General features: G+C 43.4%; 1 protein-coding gene across 1 annotated transcript; it reads left to right on the forward strand.

The window, feature by feature from the left end:
* Positions 1–628: 628 nt before the first annotated feature.
* rbl1 (retinoblastoma-like 1 (p107)) lies at positions 629–20630 on the forward strand. Its single transcript, XM_031277253.2, has 22 exons — positions 629–923; positions 3748–3881; positions 5890–6093; positions 6315–6379; positions 6706–6834; positions 7402–7565; positions 7796–7860; positions 8052–8226; positions 9032–9198; positions 9784–9896; positions 10036–10139; positions 10496–10633; positions 10832–10996; positions 11138–11276; positions 11814–12044; positions 12386–12582; positions 13332–13508; positions 15047–15118; positions 15500–15587; positions 16377–16525; positions 16639–16803; positions 18296–20630. The coding sequence occupies exons 1-22, from the start codon at positions 762–764 to the stop codon at positions 18488–18490; spliced, it is 3198 nt and encodes a 1065-aa protein (XP_031133113.1). The 5' UTR covers positions 629–761; the 3' UTR covers positions 18491–20630.
* The last annotated feature ends 4018 nt before the right edge of the window (positions 20631–24648 follow it).

A 24648-nucleotide genomic window follows, 5' to 3' on the forward strand; every position in this document is an offset into this window, starting at 1 on the left:
CCCAACATAATTATCGATCTCCCTTCAATTCCTTTAATTCTGGAAAATCTGCTATATAGTATAGTAGCCTACTGTACACTATGTTTCTTTTTGGAGTTAAAAAGTGTGGTCTTGCACTGTTTATGTTGTTGACTGATCCTGCTGATGTATACTTTCCATCAGTCTTCAAATATTACTATTTTATTGAATAAAACATGCTGACATTATTATTGGTGGTGTGGATGTTTGTTCAGTTAAAACTTTAAGGAATAAAAGTGATTTACCTTCTTGGTCAATTTCTTAGACAATCCACTGGCCCCACCTGACCTGCAACACTTTGAAAAAGAGATTTTGTAATGTTAATGGGACTTACACAAAGGTTTAATAATAATAATAATAATAATAATAATAATAATAATAATAAACATCTTCATTAGCTTTCAGGGAAGAGCAGAAGAAACATAAACAGATCATGTTTGTGATCACATCTGATATTACCACGGATGGGTTAAGAGAAGGGATATTGCAGAAATAAGCAGGACCTGTCTTGACTGTCTATGGTTGGGGTAGGCGAAGGGGGTTGGGTGAACAGCTCCCGGAGTCCGACGCTAGCCTCTCTTCTGATTGGTCGCTGCTCAGCGGTTTTCGCGCCAACGCGCTGCATTGTGGGTATGGTTAGCGGAAGTACGCCAGTCATCCATGGTGGAAGCTTAAGTTGGGGTCGTGTTTTGAATGTAAACTCTGGGGGATTTTTAATCTTTTAAAACTGCAAGTTTGTACGAATGCGGGGCGAAGAGTCGTCAGATTCTGAGTCGGGGAGAATGGAGGAGAATTCGGTCCGGAGGAGTTTGGAGACGTTGTGTCAGGAGCTGAACATGGACGAGCAGACTGCCACTGAAACCATGGAGAACTTCACTGCCATCTGGAACACATACACACTGGAGGTAAATAACGTGAATGTCCTCTGACTATGTCCTCTCTGTCTTCTAACTGACATCCTCCGCGGCTGTGTAATGGTCCAACCTGCTGTTAACTCACAGCTACAGCTTTAGCTAATGAAATATCACTAACTTTCATCGTGCTGTTAACTACTCACAGGAGCAGCGTGGGACACAAACACTGGGTTAAAGGGGCTTCAACTAACGAGTGTTTTCATGATCTAACGCTAATCTTTATATTATTCATTGATGATCCTTCTCAATAAGGTTTAATCATGTATTACTCAGTAAGTATATAGTCACATGTTCCCCAAGCTTAATATGGTTACTGAAGATTGTTTACTTCCAGCGCTGGATCGTAACTAAGTACATTTACTCTAGTGCTGCACAGTACCTCAGTACAATTTGGAGGTAACCGTTACTCACTTTTTTTGTTTTTTTTTGTTTTCCTGCTTTATTATACTACTCCGCTACACTAAATGGGGCAACTATTGTACGTTTTTACTTCATTTAATTTATTGGCTAACTTTAGTCAACGTTACTTTGCATTTTAAGATTAATGATAAAATGTAATCAACATTTAACATACTTTAAAACCTTAAACCAGGGTCTAAAAATACGCAAGAAAAAGTCCCGAATTCGAAATGTTACTTATGTAAAGGTACAGGAGTATTATCAGCAAAATGTAAGTATCAAAAGTAAAACTTCTTGTTATGCAAAGTGACTCCATTCAGGTGGGGCTAATTCTAATTATTTTATACACTTTCAATTAGTTTGTGAACTTTCTTTATAGATTGAAAGTTCCCATGGCAGTATACTAAATAATTAAAATGAGTCCCACCTTTACCAGCTGCAATGATGAACACATTAATGCATCAATAATTATAATCCAATAATATATAATAGTCTGAAATCGGCATTATCCCAGTGAGTACTTTTACTTTGGGTACTTTTCTACTTTTACTCAAGTAAGATTTTGAATGCAGGACTTTCACTTGCAAGGGCATATTTCTATACTGTGTAATTGCTCTTTTCAATTTTTTTATGCCAGAAAATAGTAAAACTTGACATGTCACTGTCAGGATGTCTGTCTGCACTTCCCCCTATAAGACCTTCATCCAGTGATTACATCATCATCATTATCGAAAGCAGGGATCAAAGATACTACAGAAACAGCATTACCACTTCCATGGTGTCAGATAATAGAGTGAAGATAAGATAGACTTTATTAATCCCACACTGGGGAAAATCATGTGCTTACAGCAGCTCGAAAGAAAAAAATGTACACACATCAGAATAACACAAATACACATTAAGTAGACATGGGAGAAAATATACAAAGTATAAGAAATAAAAAAAAATAGAATTAGTTATAATTATAATAATAGTAATAAAACAAACCTATGTACACAATAAAAACCCTTATATAAACAGACAGTATATAAACACAGATATACAGATGAGTAAGGTGCGGATGAATAGAAATGACATTTTGCACAGTTGGAGGTGACAAAGAGTGATAAATAAATGTGTATAGTGCAGAATATTGTCCAGTGATGGCTCATATTGCAGAGACAGTTAGCAGTGCTACATTCTGATGTTGCATTAAAGAGTCTTGACTGCTGCTGGAATGAAGGACCTGCGGTAGCGCTCCTTCTTGCACACACCAAAGGACCTCAGCCTCCTCAGCAGGTGGAGACGGCTTTGGCCCTTTTTTGTACAGGACGTCTGTGTTTTTAGACCAGTCCAGTTTATTGTTGAGGTGATAATAGTTGAAGTAGCAGCAGCCACACACTGGTTAAATAGCCCTTTATTTATGCACTCAGTTCACAGCTGCTTTGGTCCTGTATCAATCTACAATGTGACATTTACCAGTTTGAATTGTCATAAAATATCATTGGTCACTGTGGTGGCAGAAAAAAGAATGCTATTTTCATTAAGAATTCATGTTTTTTTGTTACCTAGACCTACCTGTAATATCTGATATTTTCAGTTTCAAAGTAGCTGATACCAATAGCATTACGGATTATGTCAGTTGTGCAAAAGAAAAGAAAAGATGCACATCAGATATGCCTATTGGGTGGTAATTAAATGGTTTAAAAAGAAGAAAATAATAAATGTATTCTGTTGCTGTTCGACACGTATCAAATGTAGGGTTATAATATGTCAGAACACAGGAAAAAATGTAATCAAAATGTACCATTACCCATGGTAGTATATGCACATTGCTTGTCCAATCAACAGTCTTAAACCCAAACACATTAACGTTGACATTAATCAGTATCTCTTTTTTGAAACTTGTCAGACAAACACTAATAATTTGCTGATATTGTGGCACATAATTAATGCCCCCTGCAGTAGATGTTGTGCAGTCTAATTGTTCTTATTATGATCTTTTTTGTTACGGTTTTCATTAACATTCAAATGCAGCAAAATGATGACTTACTGGCTCCTTATTGAGCCTCATTGAAAACAACCAGCTGTATTTTCTGCAATAAATCAAATAAATTAAAATTAAATTGTATATATATATATATATTATAAATAAAATTATTTTAGCACAAAGCAACCAAACATTTTGAAGCTGTTTTCCTTTTGTTGAATTTGTACAGTGACTTTAACTATACAAGACATTGTGTTTTTCCTTAATACTTAGACATAATACTGTTTTGCTGCTGTTGTCTGCAGATTTTCATGCTCTTGTTGTGTGTGTGTGTTTGATCGCTTAAAGTGGATCAGTAACTGGCGAGCTTTCTGTTCATGCACAATAAAGATAACGTGTGTGTGTGTGTGTGTGTGTGTGTGTGTGTGTGTGTGTGTGTGTATGTAGGGAGAGGTGGTCCACTGGCTGGCCTGTTCGCTGTATGCGGCCTGTAGAAAGGGCTCCACTCCCACAGTGGGGAAAGGGTTGATGGAGGGAAACTGTGTTTCTCTCACCAGGATCCTCCGCACCGCCAAACTCAGGTCAGTCTCTGTCGACGCTGCACCACCTTGTGTTAAAGACGTTCACGTACCATGTGAACCTTTTTAAAGGGGTTAGTTGATAATGTAACGGATAGGTTCACCTTTCAGTCTTAAACTCAGCTAAAGGTAATGTCTAGTCAGTATCTTCCAAAATGACAAATGTCTTTAAAATACAGTTCCAAATGTGTTTCTTACTGAGCTGCATTTGATTGAGAATGAAAGACGTTTGTACTAAAAGTCTGAAACTGGAAGATATCTAGATATCTATTTGATTGGCTGATTAACCATTCATGTTTGCTCAGAACAAGCAGCACTTCCTATCACTTACTTTGACATTGCTTTAGGAAGGGATATGCATATAAGCATGCCAATACTGTGTTAAGATGGACTCGAAAAAATGTGAGCTTATGTTTTAAACCAGTGGTTCCCAACCTGGGGTCCGGGCACCCCTTAGGGGGGCGGCAAAGATCACAGGGGGGGCGCAAGTCTTTATCTGGTTTGAGGTTGAGGTAAAAAAAAATTTGCACATGTTAAACAAATTAGGATAATACACTAGAATATATAATTAATACAAAAGTCTGTATAAAAACTATATGTTTTTGTTCTCGCTTAAAATTGTAGGCAGGCTACTTAGTAGGCAAACCTCCGGGACCTCTTAACCTGGGACCCTGCTGTCATCAGGTCAGCTGCTAGCTGCTATCATTCTCGTTTGTCCTGCCGCCACGGCATCACTATTTTATGAATGAAACATGGCGGAGAAACGTAAAAGTGCTGATAACTCCTCTATATCAAAAAAGAAAGTAAGGCTCTATCTCGAGAGTTACCTCAACTTCGGTTTCAGGGGGGGGCTCAACTTTTCTTAGACATGAGTAGGGGGGGCGCCAAAGAAAAAAGGTTGGGAACCACTGTTTTAAACGACTTGGTGAGGCGAAAGCGTACCGAGGTAATCCTCTTGTTTACTGGAGTGAAACAAAAGCTGTAGAACATCCAAAGAACTGCGTCATAACCTACAAACTAAAGCTGTATTTAAAAAGTCCAATATGGAATACATTGTATTTACAGCTTCACAAATGTCTGATCTGTGACCGAGGATGCAAAAACAGTTCACTGTCTAGTGAAAGTACCAGTTGAGAAAGCTCACATTTTAAGGATTAGTAAAGCTGGGTGAAAAATTCACATTATTTTCTATTGTAATATGAGACATTACAGTATATCTGATATTTTGGGTTCCACCATTTTTTTGATTCAATTAAATGCTTTTCATATCATGGATAGAAATGAAATGGTTCCACTTATTTGACTAAATTAACCCCATATGCATCTGCCTGCTTAGTAGATCTGCATCAGTTAGGATTTAATAATGGGATTTCTTTATCACCCTTTAATGCTTTTCTTTTTCTAACCTTTCATTTTTAGACCTTTCATTCCCAAACACCCTGCTTTGTTTCTTTATTGTGGCCTTAAAGGTCTTTCCAGGTGGTATTAAAGGAGATTTCTTTTTTCTTTTCTTTTATGATTTTTTTGGGGCATTTTTAGGCCTTTAATGACAGGACAGCTGAAGAAATGAAAGGGGAGAGAGAGGGGGGATGACATGCAGCAAAGGGCCGCAGGTAGGATTCAAACCCCTGGCCCCCTATATATGGGCGCCTGCTCTACCAACTGAGCTATCCGGGCGCCCATTGAAGGAGATTTTAAATGCTTTTACATTTGAATCTCTGGAACCTGCAGAAACCGTGTTGATACGTGGCCGGGCTGGCTCAGTGGTAGAGCAGGCGCACATATACTGAGAGGCTTATGCCTCGACGCAGAGGTCCAGGGTTCGAATCCGACCTGTGACAATTTCCTGCATGTCTCCCCCCTCTCTCTCTCTCGTTTCTCACCTAGCTGTCTTGTCAAAAAAAATTAAAGGTGGAAAAGCCCCAAAAAGAAGAATCTTAGAAACCGTGTTGATATGTTATGTTTTGGCTTTGGTTTGTTGCTCCTGACACTCCCCCCCCCCACCCCCCAGTCTGATCCAGTTCTTCTCTAAGATGAGGAAGTGGGCCGACATGGCCAGCCTCTCCCAGAACTTCAGGCTGCGCATGGAGCGGCTGGAGCGCAACTTTGAGGTTTCTACGGTGATTTTCCGCAAGTTTGAGCCCATCTTCATGGACATGTTTCAGAACCCGCAGGGAGGGGAGCCGCCACGGCAACCACGCAGCAGGAAGCACAGGCACGACACACACACACACACACACACACACACACACACACACACACACACACACACACACACACACACACACACACACACACACACACACACACTAGGGCCTATACTTCCTCTCATCAAATACTGTGTTGTCTCTTATTTCCCCCCCACACACAAAGTCTCTCACTCAGTCCAGTCTAACAGTGTGTGTGTGTGTGTGTGTGCTCTCTTTGGCTCTGCAGGCGACTGCCGTGTCACATCAGCGATGTGTTCAAGTTCTGTTGGACTCTGTTTGTCTACACCAAAGGTACCAAGAAACACAACCAACGTTGTAAGGTTTTTACTGACAGCAGTGAAGATATCTACTGTAAAGTCTCCGATACAGTTTTTAGTTTGAATTAAGCACTAAATGAACCACGTTGCATCTCAATATAGTGTTTAAAGAAAAAGAAAAAAAAAAAAATCCTCACATCTAAAGATCTAGAACAAGCTAAATGTAGGCCTTTTTTTCTTGAAAATAATTAACCCAATACAAACAGATGGATCAGTTATCCAAAAAGTTGCTGATTAATTGTATTATCACATTTATATGTATTTATGATGTGTGTGTATATCCACTGTGTGTTTGTACAGGTAACTTCAGTATGATCGGTGATGACCTAGTCAACTCGTACCACCTGCTGCTCTGCTGTCTGGACCTGGTGTTTGGAAATGCTCTGCTCTGCTCCAACAGGAAGGACCTCATCAACCCCACGTTCAGAGGTACTGTGTGTGTGTCTGTCTGTGTGTAAAAGTGTACTTAGACTGGACATAATTAACCGTTTGATGGGAACTCCTTTAGTAGGTGTCCTATAACACTTTTTTTATGAACACCCGGCCGCCAATCTGAATCGAGTATTCACCCAGACCGTGGTATAACGTATGTCGATGCAGGTATACATACATGCAAATACACACACCGCATTGTGATCAGATGCCAGCCAGGTTAAATGACATCCGTACAGCGTGACCATATTCTCAAGAAAACATCCGCCCAACAATTTGAAATGCCGCCTAATTCTGCCTCTTCCTGCCAGCTCCAACAAGTCCAGCAAAAGCTACAAGTAGCAGCAGTAGCTGTAAAGTCTTTCCACACAAAAAGTGAATGAAATGGCATTGCTTTTCTAGGGACACACTGGGGTTGTTGACAAGTCTGCCAGCTCTGCCTCATTAATTTGCAAAATAAAGATCGGAGTGGGCAGGAGTCCTCTTTAAGCACGTTGAGATGCACTAGTCTGTTTGTGTACTACTGGCATGTATGCTCATTTATGTGTGTGTGTGTGTGTGTAGGTCTGCCGGCTCTGTACCGCGCCGACGGCCACGTTTCGCCGGACGAGCCTCCTCCGTGTGTGTTGGAGAGGTTATGCGAGCTGCACGACGGGCTGGTGGTGGAGGCCAAAGGCATCAAGCAGCACTACTTCAAACCCTACATACAGAAACTGTATCAGAAGCAGGTACACGTTCTCTCACACATGCATATATCCATTCAGGTTTGTTTCCTGTGTTTTTTAAAGTGCCCTCCTTTCTTTCATACTCACTTTATTCCTATCTACACATTTCTATTTTGTACTTGAGTTTTTAAAATGATTTCCAACCCCGATTTTGACCTGTGTAAGCCAACAAACTACTTCCATCTAGCCGTTACTGTAAACTCACCTTGGTCTTAACTTCTTTTCCCGATCAGATCCTGAAAGGCAACGAGGAGCATTTGACAGAACTGTTGGATCCTCAGAGCTTCATTGATAACAAGTAAGCTACTCTGGGACAAAAGGTCAAGAGTCGCTTTCAGGGAAAAAGTTACTGTCCTTATCCTGTCCCACTTTCCCCTCACTCTGTCTCCTCATCTGTGCTGCAGAATTAAGTATTATATTTGAGTACCTACTAGAGATATTGCTGTGTTTAACTGTCCCTCTGTCCATATGTGTGTGTGTTGCGTGCAGTAAAGCCATAAACAGGGAGTATGAGGAGTACGTGTTGACAGTGGGAGATTTTGATGAGCGGGTGTTTCTGGGAGCCGATGCCGACGAGGAAATCGGGACTCCGAGGAAGATTGTTCAGGAATCTTCTGCCAGCCAGGCAAACGCTCAGAGCCAGCTGCAGCAACATGTAGAGAAGGTACACACACACACACACACACACACACACACACACACACACACTGTTAACAACATGCACAGAATATACCAACATACAAACACTTGGCTCTAGGCACAACTGAAGATGTAAATCTTTATATTACACAAATTTATACACAAATATATAGTTTCATTATTAAAATAGTCAGGTTACTGTAGTTTTTTATTAAACAAATAGGAGGAAATAGTGCATTTGTTTGGGACTATTTCTAGCGTCAGATGAATCCACATCTGGTGCTCTAGAGCAGTGGTTCTCAAACTTTTTTCAATATTGTACCCCCTTTTGAATTGCTTTTTTAAGCCAAGTACCCCCTGACCAGCGCAAGACATTTTTGGTAGAAAAAAAAAAGTCTATATAAAGAAGTACAATACAGCGCCGGCAGTGATAGATTCACTAAACAACAACCTTTTTTTAAACAAAAACATTTAAATGCTACATTTCAAATGTTTAGAATCCATCACTTAATTCATTCATTATTATAGTATAATTATTTTAGGAATTATGCATGACATATTTTGAAATTAGCATTTTTGCAAAAATTCCACAGACCCCCTGCAGTACTCCAAAGTACCCCTAGGGGTTACACGTACTCCCATTTGAGAAACACTGCTCTAAAGAGTGTGTGTGTGTGTGTGTGTGTGTGTGGAATGGAGTCAAAAATAAACTGTTACTAATGAAACATGTCACCCAGTGCAGCAGTGTGGCTCACTGATGTGTTTTTATGGCACAGAGGAAGACGTGAAAATTGGGAGAGAAAAAAAAAGTACTCTGTGTGTGTCTGCAGTCGGGCTCCCTCGCTCCCTCCACCCCTCTGACGGGACGAGTCTACCTGAAGGAGAAGGACCTGCTGGTCACGCCCGTCTCCTCGGCGACGCAGAGTGTCAGCCGGCTGCAGAGCATGGTGGCCGGGTTGAGGACGGCCCCCAGCGAAAACCTGATTCACATCTTCAAGTCAGTTCCTCTTTTTGTCTCTTTGCTTCCTGCTTCTGCACCTCGTCTTGTTTGTTGCAGTCGAGCTGCGCGGAACATCATTAGACCAGAGTGGAAAAACAATGGAGTAGATAAGACACCTGTAGATTTGAGGAACCAAGCAGTTTTAAATTCTAATCAAATGTAGTGCAAGATCAGAGGAAAGTATAAAGAACCCATTATATTGCTTATTTTCTGTACTGTTGCTCTGCTCGGGTCTTTGATAAACCAAATCTAACGTTAGGAACAGCAACATCTCACCTCCGGTCGGACTGACTGCTAGTTTGGGTGGTGTCATTTTCTTTAGTCTGTGGCCCAACAGGTGAATTAGACCTTCAGCCTAACGTCAGTGAAAGTGTTAACAAATGAAAGCATCAAGCATGCATTTTAGACGAAGGAGATGAGAGTATATCCAGCTGTTTCTCGTCCCGGTTTGCTCAGCGCCGTTAAATTGTTTGTACGGGACGCGGGGGTTTTCTACCTGGAAGTTATTGTAAACAAACGTTGCGATTGGGTACATAATCATACAGTCTCCATAGTAACAGTGTGTCCTGTGCTGTTTTGAAGGTCTTGCTCCAGAAATCCCACAGAGTCCATCCTGGGCAGAGTCAAGGCACTGGGACAGATCTTCAAAGAACATTACACCAAGGACTCAGAAGACATGCCCGGCTCTCATATAGGTACAACACACACACACGCAGCACACACTTCTACCTTACTGCCTCACTTGGGACAACCTGGGACAAATTATATATGTGTATATGTAACGGTACATAGCTGCGTCTTTGCAGTATATAAATAAAGGTTCTTTTATTTCAGACTTTGCAGAGAACCGTCTAAAGCTGGCTGAGATCCTCTACCACAAGATCCTGGAGAACGTCATGGTGCAGGAGACCAAACGGCTGCAAGGCAAAGACATGAGTGTAAGCAGCAGCCACAGAAAAGTCTTTCATAGTCTGAACTCAAAGTTCCATTTACCAGCTATTTTAAGTGTATCTATTCTCATTATTATTTCAATCAGATGTGGTTAAAAGCAATAATGAGGCTATTCTGTTACATGAACTTTTTCCGAAGAACTTCCGTGCAGGAGTCTTTCATTTGCTTTTATGTCTACTGTAAATATTTCATAAAAATTGCCCCAAATTCTGCTTTCCCTCCCTCATTTCATAAGATGTCTCCAGGTGTGTTTTATTTGTTGGCTGCCATATGGAGGTGGGATTTTTTATTTGTACTTTAATTAAATATAAATCTGTGTGTGTGTGTGTGTGTGTGTGTTAAGGTGTTATTGGAGCAGGATATCTTCCACTGTTCCCTGATGGCATGTTGTCTGGAGGTGGTGTTGTTCTCCTACAGCTCCCAGAGAACTTTCCCCTGGATCATCAACATCTTCAAGCTGACCCCATTCTACTTTTTTAAGGTCACACACACACACACACACACACACACACACACACACACACACACAAAAACATACATACTTTTACATCTTTAAACTGCCGATGAAGTCATTTCACTGACCCTCCTCATTGTGCCACCTGGAACCAAGTTGTATCTGTTTGCCTCCATTTACGGAATAGTCAGTATATGAATATAACTGGATGTATTGGGTGTTCAGGTGATCGAGGTGTTTATCCGCTCAGAGGAAGGCCTGTCCAGAGACATGGTGAAGCATCTGAACCTGATCGAGGAGCAGGTTCTGGAGAGCAGAGCGTGGAGCGCAGACTCTGCCCTGTGGAGCGTCTTGCAGGCTGCTGGGAACAAGGTCCCCACCGTCGAGGAGGTGGGCAGGAAACACACACACACACACACACACACATCAGAGAAACGCACACACATTTTTATATACAGCAGGGAAGTGCTCCAAATGTCTTGCTTCCTGTCTCCCTCCACTTATTAACTCTCTTCCCTCATCTCTCTCTAGGTGAATTTTTCCTCCAGTCTGGACTCTGGCTCTGGTTCTACCAGCGGAGGTCAGTCCCACCTGCCTCTGGTCGCCCTCTCCCCCATCATCCACCCCCGCATCAGGGAGTTCAGATCAGGCCTGGGCAGCGCACGCAAAGGTGGGTGTTCAGCTGTTTAGCTACATGGTTTGTGTAGGAACATATGAGCTAGGGCTGCACAATAGATCGTTTTTTTTTTTTTATCGTCATCGCAATATTAACTGGCCCATATCGCGAAAGGCTGCGAAAAATCCGTAGACTACTGCATTTTCTTTTTAAGATTATTTTTTGGGCTTTTCCGCCCATAATTTTTGACAGGTCAGCTAGGTGAGAAAGGGGAGAGAGAGGGGGAAGACATGCAGGAATGCATGCATAAACCTCTCAGTATATGTGCGCCTGCTCTACCCACTGAGCCAACCTGGCCACAGACTACTGCATTTTAAATGTAACCGTCAGTCTTCTTCTAGTGGTGCCTTTTTTATATTCACTTCAATGTTCAATTTGTTCGATATAGGAGAACGTTGGAAATGATTTCCTTTCGTTTGTTTTAAATTCAACAAGCAATTTGTGGTATTTTGGCAGAATACCACAAATGCATATCTTGCAGCCCTACCATGAGCTATCAGCTTTAATATCTGTTTTTTTTTCTTCTTTCAGATGTGCCTCCCTCTCCGCTCTCGGTCCACGACCGGTACAGCTCCCCGGCAGCTGGCAGCGCTAAACGACGGCTTTTCGGCGACGACCCCCCGGCCGCCCCGACACCAGGGGTGGCCCCCATCGGGAGCCCGATGACGTCACCGGCCAAAAGGTTGACGTACGGCTCAAGCAGCACCCTGAGGATCGGAGCTCAGGGCGCCCAGGCCACCGTCCTCAGTTTCCCACTGCAAGGTAGACCGCACACACGCAGGTTTACATAACTGAACACCAAGAATACGAAGGAGGTGCTGCACAACGGCTCATCAGCTGCTTGATTCTCATACTCCTTATCACGTCTGCTTAGCAATGAAACGGATCAGCTGAAACAAGGTGTGTGTGTGTGTGTGTGTGTGTGTGTGTGTGTGGTGTGTGTGTGTGTGTGTGTGTGTGTGTGTGTGTGTGTGTGTGTGTGTGTGTGTGTGTGTGTGTGTGTGTGTGTGTGTGTGTGTGTGTGTGTGTGTGTGTGTGTGTGTGTGTGTGTGTGTGTGTGTGTGTGTGTGTGTGTGTGTGTGTGTGTGTGTGTGTGTTTCCAGGTTTGAATAGCGACCGCACTATCACACTGATCCCGGTTCAGCCGTGCGACTCCTCTGGTACCATCACTGCTCAGTTCCTGCTGACCGCCTCGCCGAGCCGCGCTCCCATCGCCTCTGCGGCTCCCCCAGCCTCCGACCCCCAGGCAGGCATCAGTCGGCCGCGACGTACCGGCTCACTCGCTCTGTTCTTCAGGAAGGTATGGAAAAAAGAGAGGAAAATTTGGCTTGAAAAATGACTGAAATTATTTCAAAATTATCAAAATACTTTATTAATAGATTCATTTCTTGATGATTGACTAATTGATTAAACGCTCCAGCTCTATTCTCCACTGCTAGAACTGAAATGGTGGGGGGAAAAAACATTTCTGAACTTGGTCGGAGTTTGTTTTTCCACATTAATAACGCTTGTGGTTACAGTATTATGATTGGAACCAAGCAGTGTATTCGCACATGTTGAGGCCAGTGCTGTCCTACAGACATTTCAAAGTAGTTTTTGGTGTCAGAAATTCAACAATTTCAAAGGTCCATCTACCTTGTATGATTCAGTATTTCAGCATCCCAAAACTTCTCTGGTGCATCTTTGATAAAACTTGCAGCAACGTTGTCGTTCATCGCAATAAAAGATTTCCTAAAATGAGGCATTTAAAAACCCTGTCAGTGTTCATGCCTTTACCAACCAGTGTAGCTTTTTCTGTGAGTCCCAAAAGGTAATGTTTGTTTAAACTTGTGTACTCAAAAGTTTATTTTTTAGGACTTCTAAGACTCTGGTATAAGATTTTCTTGTTGTTATGTTTTGTATTTGTTGTTCGTGACCTAATTAAATAAAATCGGAGATTATATCCATGTCAGGTCCTCCAGTTTGTCTGATAGAATATACACCTTTGCCGTCTGTGTTGTTTTTCCTCCACGCGTTCCATTCCTCTGAGCCGCGTGTGTCTGTCTGCAGGTGTACCACCTGGCCAGTGTACGTCTGAGGGATCTGTGTGTGAAGTTGGACATCTCGTCGGAGCTGCGAGGGAAAATTTGGACGTGTTTTGAGCACTCTCTGGTCCACTGCACGGGTCTGATGCGGGACAGACACATCGACCAGCTGCTGCTGTGCAGCGTCTACATCATATCCAAAGTGAGAAAGCTTCAGCTTGAATTAATAACATATGCGAGGCAACGTTGTCGCCTCACAGGCAAATATAGTATGTTTATGGCAGCTTAACAAGATTTAAATTTCTGAATGAATATGTTGTTCTTGGAGGGAAATGTGTTTTCAGGCAGCTTCCCTGAACACTGTTTCTGTGTTGTGCAGAAACCCTGACTGTAATTACGGACCTGCCAGAGGAATAAAATCACTTTATAAACAGAATCCTTGACAGGTTTCCACCTCTACCACAATGTAAACTGTAATATCACATAAAATATGATAAAAGAGGCGGGGTTTGCTCCATATGACCAATCGCAAACATGGACAAGTCTATCAAAGCCGCATATTTTACACAAGAAGAGCAAACGGTAATCCTACAGAAATATGAAGGACACAGGCACGTAATACAGGCAAAAAGCAATTCAGTCGCTGCTTCCTAACCCAGGAAGGATAGCTGGCAAATAATTGCTGATGCTGTAAATGCGTAAATTCCAAGACTTATCAATATCACTTCCTCATCAGTCAGGCACAACAAGATCTGACCATGATTACACTTGGGCATTCCATAAACTGTTGTGCTGTAGCCAAAATTCTTTCAGTTGCAACCCTGGCAGTTAAGTGACCGTGGGAGCAAAAACAAAATATATATAAATATAAATAAAAAAAAAACATAATTCAGTGGCCGGGTTGGTTCAGTGGGTAGAGCAGGCACACATATACTGAGAGGTTTATGCCTCAACGCAGAGGTCCAAGGTTCTGAAACCTGTGACGATTTCCTGTATGTCTCCCCCCTCTCTCTCTCGCTTTTCTCACCTAACTGTCCTGTGTCGCATTCGGCAACATACGGCTGAAGAAGCTAACAAAGATACGTAATTCCCTACGCTTAAAATCTGTATCTTTCATAAAGATACCCATCAGGGAATGTAAACGGGTTTGTCCATCTGTAAATGGTTGAACTTTTATGAAGGCACCTCTCTCTCGCTCTCGCTCTCGCTCTCGCTCTCGCTCTCGCTCTCTCTCGCTCTCTCTCTCTCTCTCTCTCCCCCCTCCCCCCCCCCCTGCACCGATCTTCTAAGAACGGTGACGCCGTTATCAATCGAGTATTGATTGGTCAGTAGGCGGTGCTTTAACACCAGTTGATCTCTAATCTCCAACATAACCTGCTCCCGACCAGGTTAGGTGTTCAGCATAAGTTACCACGGCGATTTAACCCGGTAACAAGTGACACACCGTCATGATACACAAAACCCTGGGTTGAATCTGAAGCTACCTCGGTAACCCCAAATCTTGGTTCATAGTGCAGGCCTCCTGTCTGCAGTCCTGCAAATGTACACTTGTAAAACGGCTATCAGAAACCCGGTTACCTTTCACAAGAAATCTGCATTCTCCGGGAGCAGTCTAGCTGGAGAAGTCCTCTCTAATCCTCCACCCGGATTACAGAAACCAGGTGTCTCGTTTTCTCGTTGACGTTTAAGAAAGCCAAACATACTGGTTGTAATCCTGTGATTTCTGTTCTTTCCTTGCAGATCACCAAAGAGACGCACACCTTCCACGACATCATGAAGTGTTATCGCAGCCAACCACAGGCCAGCAGCCATGTAAGAGACGCACACACACGCAATTTACAAACCACTGAAAAACATCATACAACAACAAAACCGACAATAATAAAAACTATTTATGTGGTGCTTTCATTTTATAATTACAAAGTGCTGAGTCAAAAACAGATTGTGATAAAAACATACAATTAATAGTAAAAAGTTGGTAATAATGGTATTGATTTAGTTTCTACCTGTGAACTAACCCTGTGATCATGACGTCGTTGTAAGAAGTGCAACAATGTTTGAGTTGTGATTGGCTCGCTATAGAAAGTTAGTTTTTCGACTAGATGGAAAAACTACACTGAAATATTTTTAAAGAAAGTTGGACTTTTAAATTGATTTTATTGAAGCTTACTCTGTGTGTGTTTGTGTGTGTAGGTGTACCGCAGTGTGTTACTGCGTCGCACTCCCATGGAGCAGGTAACCGATGAGAACATGGAGGTGGATCCTGTTTCGGGCGGCGAATGTAAGATCTCAGACACGAATGCTTCATAAACACACTGACTATTAGGATGTTGGCATGTGGGCAACTTAAAGTAGCAACACCAAAAATAATTTGAATAATTTTTTATTTGAATTTGTACGATCTAATGCAACGATAATCTTTCATCTTTCCTGTCCCATTCATCATCGAGCAGCCACTCAGTTTTACATTGAAGTGGTCCTTCAAATATTCAATTAACTTTCATGTAAGATTAAGAAAAGCAGCAATTTCTCCCGTTAGAGGAACCTGGAACCACAAAAATACAATGCAATTTCTCCATTGACAATTGGAGTATAAGCCATAAAATCGTAATCGTCGATGGTAGACTTAAAACCATCTACGACAAAAGTTCATGGGGCACCAACCTTGTTTTGAGATAAATGTCTTTTATTCGCGATGTCTTGGCTAAGTACTTCATTACCCACAATCCTGAACAATCGCACAATCCCACAGTGATGCCTCTGATTTGGTTAAACCCTAAACTAACTCTTTATATACGGATTTTTCCAGACGCCAATGGGAGAAATGAATGGGAAATTAACTTCCGAAACCCAAGGTCTCTCGGAGGAGGGGCGGGAAATTGAGGTCTATTAAAATAGTTGCAGAGGAACTTTCATTGGATTGATTAATTGACTAATTATTAGAAAACCCAACAGGATTCAGCTAATGATGACATCCTGACATCAGAGCGGCTGGAGCCTACAAATGTTTGGTTTTTTCTTTTTTGATAAATCACTTAAAACAAGTGTGTGTGTCTGTGTGTCTGAACAGCTGCAGAGAAACCCAATCCGGTCTCAGGAGAAGCAAACTCGGACCAATCAGAGGAGGAGCAGCGTGGTGACCTCATCCAGTTCTACAACAACGTCTTCGTCCTTAAGATGAAAGGCTTCGCGCTGCGTTACGCCACCCACGATAACCGGGTACGACACGATAACCTGCAGGAATCTGTTCGGTATAATACAATTAGCACAATCCACTTAACAAACGCTTACATAATCTGACTGTGAATGCGTGTGTGTGTTTGATCCTCCAGGCGGACGCCCCTCCTCTCTCTCCGTTCCCATCGGTTCGGGCTCAGCCTCTCTCTCCTCGTCGGGTTTCTCAGAGACACTCGCTGTACGTTTCCCCTCACAAGAACTCTGCAGGCTGCCTCACACCAAACTCCTACACCTACAGGATCAACAGCAGCCCGTCCAAGGCAAGCACACACACACACACACACACACACACACACACACACACACACACACATATGAGTGTTTTATTGCAAGCTGGGAAAATTGTGTTCCTCACATTTGATACGTTGACATTTCAAACACACAGCTGACTCTATTCTCCTGCAAGTTCTGCCAAGCCTGAAGTTATGTTGTCTAAAGGCCATATATGTAATTGTCCTGAAAAGAGAAGTCCAGCATTTGGATTATTAAATTGAGCTGCAGGCTTCATGTATGCTTGGCTGGTTAGAAATTAAAGATACCAACAGCAGCAGAGAGAGCTAGTCTTTTTTTTGTAATACAATTGCTTGGTAAGGCAAGCTATTAATGCACCTCCTCCATGTTCACCAGTTGCCTGGATAAATTCTGTGTGCTTTGCATTTCTGCAGAGTTTCTCTTCTCTAACAGAAATCTGTAGCAGACAAAAACCTGTAGGGAGTGTGGCGTGTGGCGCATTTACTGAACAGTTCACCTGCAAAATGATCATTTGTATATCAATTACTAGGGTTTGGTATCGCTTGGGTTTTTTCCGATACCGGTGCTAAAACGATACTTTTAAAACGGTGCCGGTGTCTAAACGGTGCGTGAACAGATACTTTAAAAAAATAAGGGAATAGGGTATTTTACAATAACTTTGAATGCACCACCAGGCTTACTAGTTTCAAGTGAACGCACCGTCTGTGTTGTTTTTCCGACTACGACTGTTACGTCCCGCTGTTGGAATCCTCTACAGTGAAATACAGTCACACTTTTACACCGTTTAGCTGTCAGCATTTTAACCGTGTTTACTCCAGCTGCTAGCTAACAGTAGGCTAACGTTAGCTGCTGTCAAGTGAAGTGTTAACTAGCATCACGTGCAGCGATGCTTCTGTTGCCTCTAACGTCTGTTTCGGGGCATCAGAGAGCAGCGCAAAAGGCATTTAATTGGCACCAAAATGAGGCACCGAAATCTGCGTAGCTATTCGGTTTCGGTAGATAGCGGTCGTTTAGGCACCGGTGCCGTATTAGCACCGGCTTTCGGTACCCAACCCTATCAATTACTAACCCTGCGTTGCCATGAAATCGTGAAGAAAACGTGTTTGTTGCAAGCCTCCACCTCAAACAAAGAATCCAACAACAGAGAAAATTCTTGATGACTTAAAGTGATAGGAGGCCGCAGTTAACAACAGCAAAACTATATCAAAACATGTTTACAAACTCACATAACTCGTTCAGTATGATCCAAGTCTAGTTCCTCCATGCATCACATGCATTTTTGCTAAACCTTACTAGTGTTGTGAATAGGAAGGTTTCAGCGAAGGTGCATGTGTTCTCACAAGATAGATCTTCATTCATCCTGAGGGACATTTTTTGTGTTGCAGTTCAGAGTAAGAGAGTACATATATAAAATATCAATAAGGCGCTTATCCAAAATATACAGTTAATAAACTCTCTCTCTTTCTGCTTCTTCCTCCTTGGTCTGGTCCCTCCGTCCAGGAGCTATCCGACATCAACCGGATGATACGGCAGGGCTCGGTGAGCCGGAAGAGGGCCTTCACCATGGAAGGGGACGTGATGATGTCATCAGCGTGCGACTCCCCCAGTAAGAGGGCGTGTCCGGAGAACGGCAACAGTCCCGACGTGCTGCTGAAGAGACTGCAGGACGTCGTGTCCGAGCGCCAGAGTCACTGACGGGCCCGACGGGTGGCGAAACACGTAAAAACATTAAAGTAATGAATTAACTTTCATTACAGAACTCTTCCTCACTTTAAAAAGCTAAACTTTTTTTCATCACTGATTGTGACATTTCTTTAAATATATTATGACCTGAGGGTCATAGAACCGGAGCAGCACATAATGGCACAAATCATGCCATTTAGTTTTATCCAAATAATCCCACTTCTGGTGTCACAACCCCCCAAAAACAGTTTGACTTTGATATAGTAGATATAATAATATCTAGAATGTGATATATGAGCCACATCAGGAATCAGAACACACAATCACCGACAGCCTTCACTTGTTTGACCTTTTCACTCTGTAGTTCTGTCAAGTAGCTCAACAGTTTGAGCATCTTCAGTCACTGTTGCACCTCTGTGGGATAACTGCACCTGACGCACCCATCTCAGCATTGCACTACTGTTGCAATATCCTGAGTGCTTGAATTCACAGGTTGCTAAACATTGGCAGCTGCTAGATGACAGCACAATCAGCTGTTTCTCTTCAAGGGGGAACCTAAAGGGTAGCTTCCAATCGCTCAATCTTTATTACACGGTGCCGAAAAGTTCAAAATAAAACTTTTTGAAGATATGAAAGTTTTCACGTTGGTCCAAGAAGAAGAGAGTCCTCGCGTTTGAAGTCTTTTCTCTTGTGAAAGTAAAATGTGAAAAGGATGTAAATCTCTCCGTGCTGTCTGAATTGTTTTCCACGGCAGTTGGCGTTTAGAAGTCTTGAGTCTTTTTGAGCTCCTCATCCATTGCCAGCAGTAAGTTTTGGCAGCTGGACGGATTATTTGGTCTCGTCCGTTTCCGCAGTAAAAACGCCAGGAGACACTCGTGACTCGTTTTCACTCTGCGGGAAGGGATTTCCTCTGTTGCAGCAAAACGCTGAAACTTTCATAGGTTGAACACTTTTAGGACTAACTCTGACAAACTTGAAGAAACTGTCTAGTCGAGCAACATTAAGGCTCCAAACAACCCATAATTCAACACTGTGCAGTAGTTGGTGTTACTCTGTAGATGTAAGGAGAATATCTGCTGCTGTGAATTACATCAATGTTTAGTCCTCTTATATAATACAACCCTTTTTCATATGTAATTTTCAGAAAAAATAGGTTGTCTTTTATTCGGGCCAATACGGTATACAACTTTTTATAAAATACATGTTTGTTTTTTTTCATGAATCAAGTATTTCACAGCGGTACACAAAGAAGTAAACACTCTTTCAATCAATTTATTGTGAGCTTTGAGTCAGACAACCTTCATCAGGAAGTTTAATTTTTCCTAATCATTTTACTCGCCGTGACAACATGGAGCGCTTTTTTTTTTTTTTTTTTAGCCTGGCTGAAAATCTAACCTCTCACCCTGGCCGCGTTTGGTGTTTTTTGCTCACACAAATAAATATATACAAGTAGTGGAAAAAGGGAAAAAAAGTTTTTACCTGAGGTTGATCTTCAGATATTGGGGACTGAAAATCCTGAAGTTGTCGGTTCGATTCACATACAGAAGCAGCCCGTCATTCTTCACGTCAGCTCAAAATATATTTAAAAAAATGTCAGTGGTTTCAAACTTAAACTTGTGTAAATAGTTTTCTTAACCAGGATGTGATAAATCACGCTCTATTGTACATTCTCAAGCATCAAACCCGTCTTCCAGTATATCTGCAGAGTTCTCAGAGCTTTTAACTGCTGAGGGAAAAGGATTCTTTTAACATTTAGTTTTACTGTCTCCTTTAATCATCCCCGTTTGTGGTTATAAACCATTTAATGTTATACAATGCTGTAAAAAAGAAGAAGAAATTGTGTACCTTGAGTGTGTAGTATCTACACTTGATGTTTTATTGAATTTAATCTAATGCTTTATTATGTACTGTTCTGTTCACACCTGGTTCGCTAAAAGCACACAAGGAAAGCACATGGTAAAAAAACTAACCACTTGTTGTAAAAATGCTAATTAATCAGCCTAAAAAAAATACAATTATGAACACAAATCTGTAACCAGGGAACAAATTTGTGTCACTTCAGTGCTTTTCTGACCTCCGTTCAAAACACAAATTTGTATTTTTTCTACAGACAGTCAAAGGTTTTGTACAATAAAATGTACTTGTGTTCATTCATCTGACTTCTTATCCTTTCATTTGACTTCCTCATTTCGGCACACATATCTTTAAATATAATTTTTTTTTTTCTTTTTCTGAATGTTGTTTCAAAACCCCTCCCGTTTCAAAGTTTATTCTTAATCTTGGAAACGTGATGTGATCGAAAGCTCCAGAAAAGACACTAAATGGACCTTGTTTTCTCAACTTTGTATATTTAAAAAAAATTACTTTTTCCGTTGCCTAAAATTACTCATGTTTCAAATGAATTTGTTTTATGAATGTATTCTTAGAGCATATAGGCAATCGAACCGACCAATCAGGGTCTGAAAGGCCCCTCATCAGTCTGAAGGACATACCATCCGTGGGTGGCTTCTATCCAACTCATGGGGTCTAGTTCATAACCACTGGAGGGTGCTGGAACCTTAGCATGGGACCCTACTTACCACAGAATGTGAATCTACAATAATGCATAATAATAACTGATTCATAGTAAGTGCAGATATGTCAAATCCTGAAAATACCCAACAGATACTAACGACCAATCATTTTCAATAAAATGAAAAATATACATGTCTATGCTCCAAAATGTATAAAACCAGCTGCACATGCTATCAATGAACTCGATTCATTTAAATGAAGAAATAAGTGTAAATAAGTAAAATGTGAGTCTCTATGTCTTAAAAAAAACTACAGTCTGATTATAAAATACCCAGCATTTTAATTATAAAATGTGAAGTTTACATTTAACAAAGTAGGCTTTGATAGGTAGTTAGTAGGTTTTATGATAAAACTCTGGAGCTTATTATGAAATTGTTATTGTCCTCACTGGTTCCTCACTGACTGAAGAAATGTTTTACTTAGTACGTATGAATTATTTATTTCCGAGTTATTATTTCTTGTAGTTCTAAAGATGATGTTATACCAAATTAATAATTCCATCCACTAAAGTATTCCACTCACTTAATAACTTCCATCTTCGTCCGCTTATCCGGTAACGGGTCGCGGGGGTAGCAGCTCCAGCAGGGGACCCCAAACTTCCCTTTCCCGAGCCACATTAACCAACTCCGACTGGGGGATCCCGAGGCGTTCCCAGGCCAGGTTGGAGATATAATCCCTCCACCTAGTCCTGGGTCTTCCCCGAGGCCTCCTCCCAGCTGGACGTGCCTGGAACACCTCCCTAGGGAGGCGCCCAGGGGGCATCCTTACCAGATGCCCGAACCACCTCAACTGGCTCCTTTCGACGCGAAGGAGCAGCGGCTCTACTCCGAGCTCCTCACGGATGACTGAGCTTCTCACCCTATCTCTAAGGGAGACGCCAGCCACCCTCCTGAGGAAACCCATTTCGGCCGCTTGTACCCTGGATCTCGTTCTTTCGGTCATGACCCAGCTTTCATGACCATAGGTGAGGGTAGGAACGAAAACTGACCGGTAGATCGAGAGCTTTGCCTTCTGGCTCAGCTCTCTTTTCGTCACAACGGTGCGATAAATTGAATGTAATACCGCACCCGCTGCGCCGATTCTCCGACCAATCTCCTGCTCCATTGTCCCCTCACTCGCAAACAAGACCCCAAGGTACTTGAACTCCTTCACTTGGGGTAAGGACTCATTCCCTACCTGGAGAAAGCACTCCATCGGTTTCCTGCTGAGAACCATGGCCTCCGATTTAGAGGTGCTGATCCTCATCCCAGCCGCTTCACACTCGGCTGCGAACCGATCCAGTGAGTGCTGAAGGTCACAGGCCGATGATGCCATCAGGACCACATCATCCGCAAAAAGCAGCGATGAGATCCCCAGCTCACCGAACTGCAACCCCTCTCCACCCCGACTACGCCTCGATATCCTGTCCATAAATACTACAAACAGGATTGGTGACAAAGCGCAGCCCTGGCGGAGGCCAACCCTCACCTGAAACGAGTCCGACTTACTGCCGAGAACCCGGACACAGCTCTCGCTTTGGTCGTACAGAGATTGGATGGCCCTGAGAAGGGACCCCCTCACCCCATACTCCCGCAGCACCTCCCACAGTATCTCCCGGGGGACCCGGTCATACGCCTTCTCCAGATCCACAAAACACATGTAGACCGGTTGGGCATACTCCCAGGCTCCCTCCAGGATCCTTGCAAGAGTAAAGACCTGGTCCGTTGTTCCACGACCAGGACGGAATCCGCATTGTTCCTCTTCAACCTGAGGTTCGACTATCGACCGAACCCTCCTTTCCAGCACCTTGGAGTAGACTTTACCGGGGAGGCTGAGAAGTGTGATACCCCTGTAATTGGCACACACCCTCTGGTCCCCCTTTTTGAAAAGGGGAACCACCACCCCAGTCTGCCACTCCTTAGGCACCGTCCCCGACTTCCACGCAATGTTGAAGAGGCGTGTCAACCAAGACAACCCCTCCACACCCAGAGCTTTAAGCATTTCTGGACGGATCTCATCAATCCCTGGGGCTTTGCCACTGTGGAGTTGTTTAACTACCTCAGCAACTTCCACCAGGGAAATTGACGACAATCCCCCATCATCCTCCAGCTCTGCCTCTACCATAGAGGGCGTATTAGTCGGATTTAGGAGTTCCTCAAAGTGCTCCTTCCACCGCCCTATTACCTCCTCAGTTGAGGTCAACAGCGTTCCATCCTTACTGTACACAGCTTGGATGTTTCCCCGCTTCCCCCTCCTGAGGTGGCGAACGGTTTTCCAGAAGCACCTTGGTGCCGACCGAAAGTCCTTCTCCATGTCTTCTCCGAACTTCTCCCACACCCGCTGCTTTGCCTCTTTCACGGCAGAGGCTGCAGCCCTTCGGGCCCTTCGGTACCTTGCAACTGCCTCCGGAGTCCCCTGGGATAACATATCCCAGAAAGACTCCTTCTTCAGTCGGACGGCTTCCCTGACCACCGGTGTCCACCACGGTGTTCGTGGGTTGCCGCCCCTTGAGGCACCTAAGACCCTAAGACCACAGCTCCCCGCCGCAGCTTCAGCAATGGAAACTTTGAACATTGTCCACTCGGGTTCAATGCCCCCAGCCTCCACAGGGATGCACGAAAAGCTCCGCCGGAGGTGTGAGTTGAAAGTCTGTCGGACAGGGGCCTCCTCCAGACGTTCCCAGTTCACCCGCACTACCCGTTTGGGTTTACCAGGTCTGTCCAGAGTCTTCCCCCACCCTCTGACCCAACTCACCACCAGATGGTGATCAGTTGACAGCTCTGCCCCTCTCTTCACCCGAGTGTCCAAAACATACGGCCTCAGATCAGATGAAACGATTATAAAATCGATCATTGACCTTTGGCCTAGGGTGCTCTGGTACCAAGTACACTTATGAGCATCCCTATGTTCGAACATGGTGTTCGTTATAGACAATCCATGACTAGCACAGAAGTCCAACAACAAACAACCACTCTGGTTTAGATCAGGGAGGCCGTTCCTCCCAATCACGCCTCTCCATGTGTCTCCATCATTGCCCACGTGCGCGTTGAAGTCCCCCAGCAGAACTATGGAGTCCCCCACTGGAGCCCCATGCAGGACTCCATTCAAGGTCTCCAAGAAGGCCGAATACTCCGAGCTCTTGTTTGGTGCATACGCACAAACAATAGTCAGAGTTTTCCCCCCCACAACCCGCAGGCGTAGGGAGGCGACCCTCTCGTCCACCGGGGTAAACTCCAACGTAGCGGCGCTCAGCCGGGGGCTTGTGAGTATCCCCACACCCGCCCGGCGCCTCACACCCTGGGCAACTCCGGAGAAGAAAAGAGTCCAACCCCTATCCAGGAGTATGGTTCCAGAACCGAGACTGTGCGTAGAGGTAAGCCCCACCAGATCCAACTGGTAGCGCTCCACCTCCCGCACAAGTTCCGGTTCCTTCCCCCACAGAGAGGTGACGTTCCACGTCCCCAGAGCCAGCGTCTGCTGCCCGGGTCTGGTCCGTCGAGGCCCCTGACCTTCACTGCCACCCATGTGGCAGCGCACCCGACCCCAGCGGTTCCTCCCACAGGTGGTGGGCCCATGGGTTGGAGAGAGAGGTGCCACGTAGCTTTTTCGGGCTGTGC

Source organism: Sander lucioperca, chromosome 6 (assembly GCF_008315115.2).
Source record: "Sander lucioperca isolate FBNREF2018 chromosome 6, SLUC_FBN_1.2, whole genome shotgun sequence".
Classification (NCBI taxonomy): Eukaryota; Metazoa; Chordata; class Actinopteri; order Perciformes; family Percidae; genus Sander; species Sander lucioperca.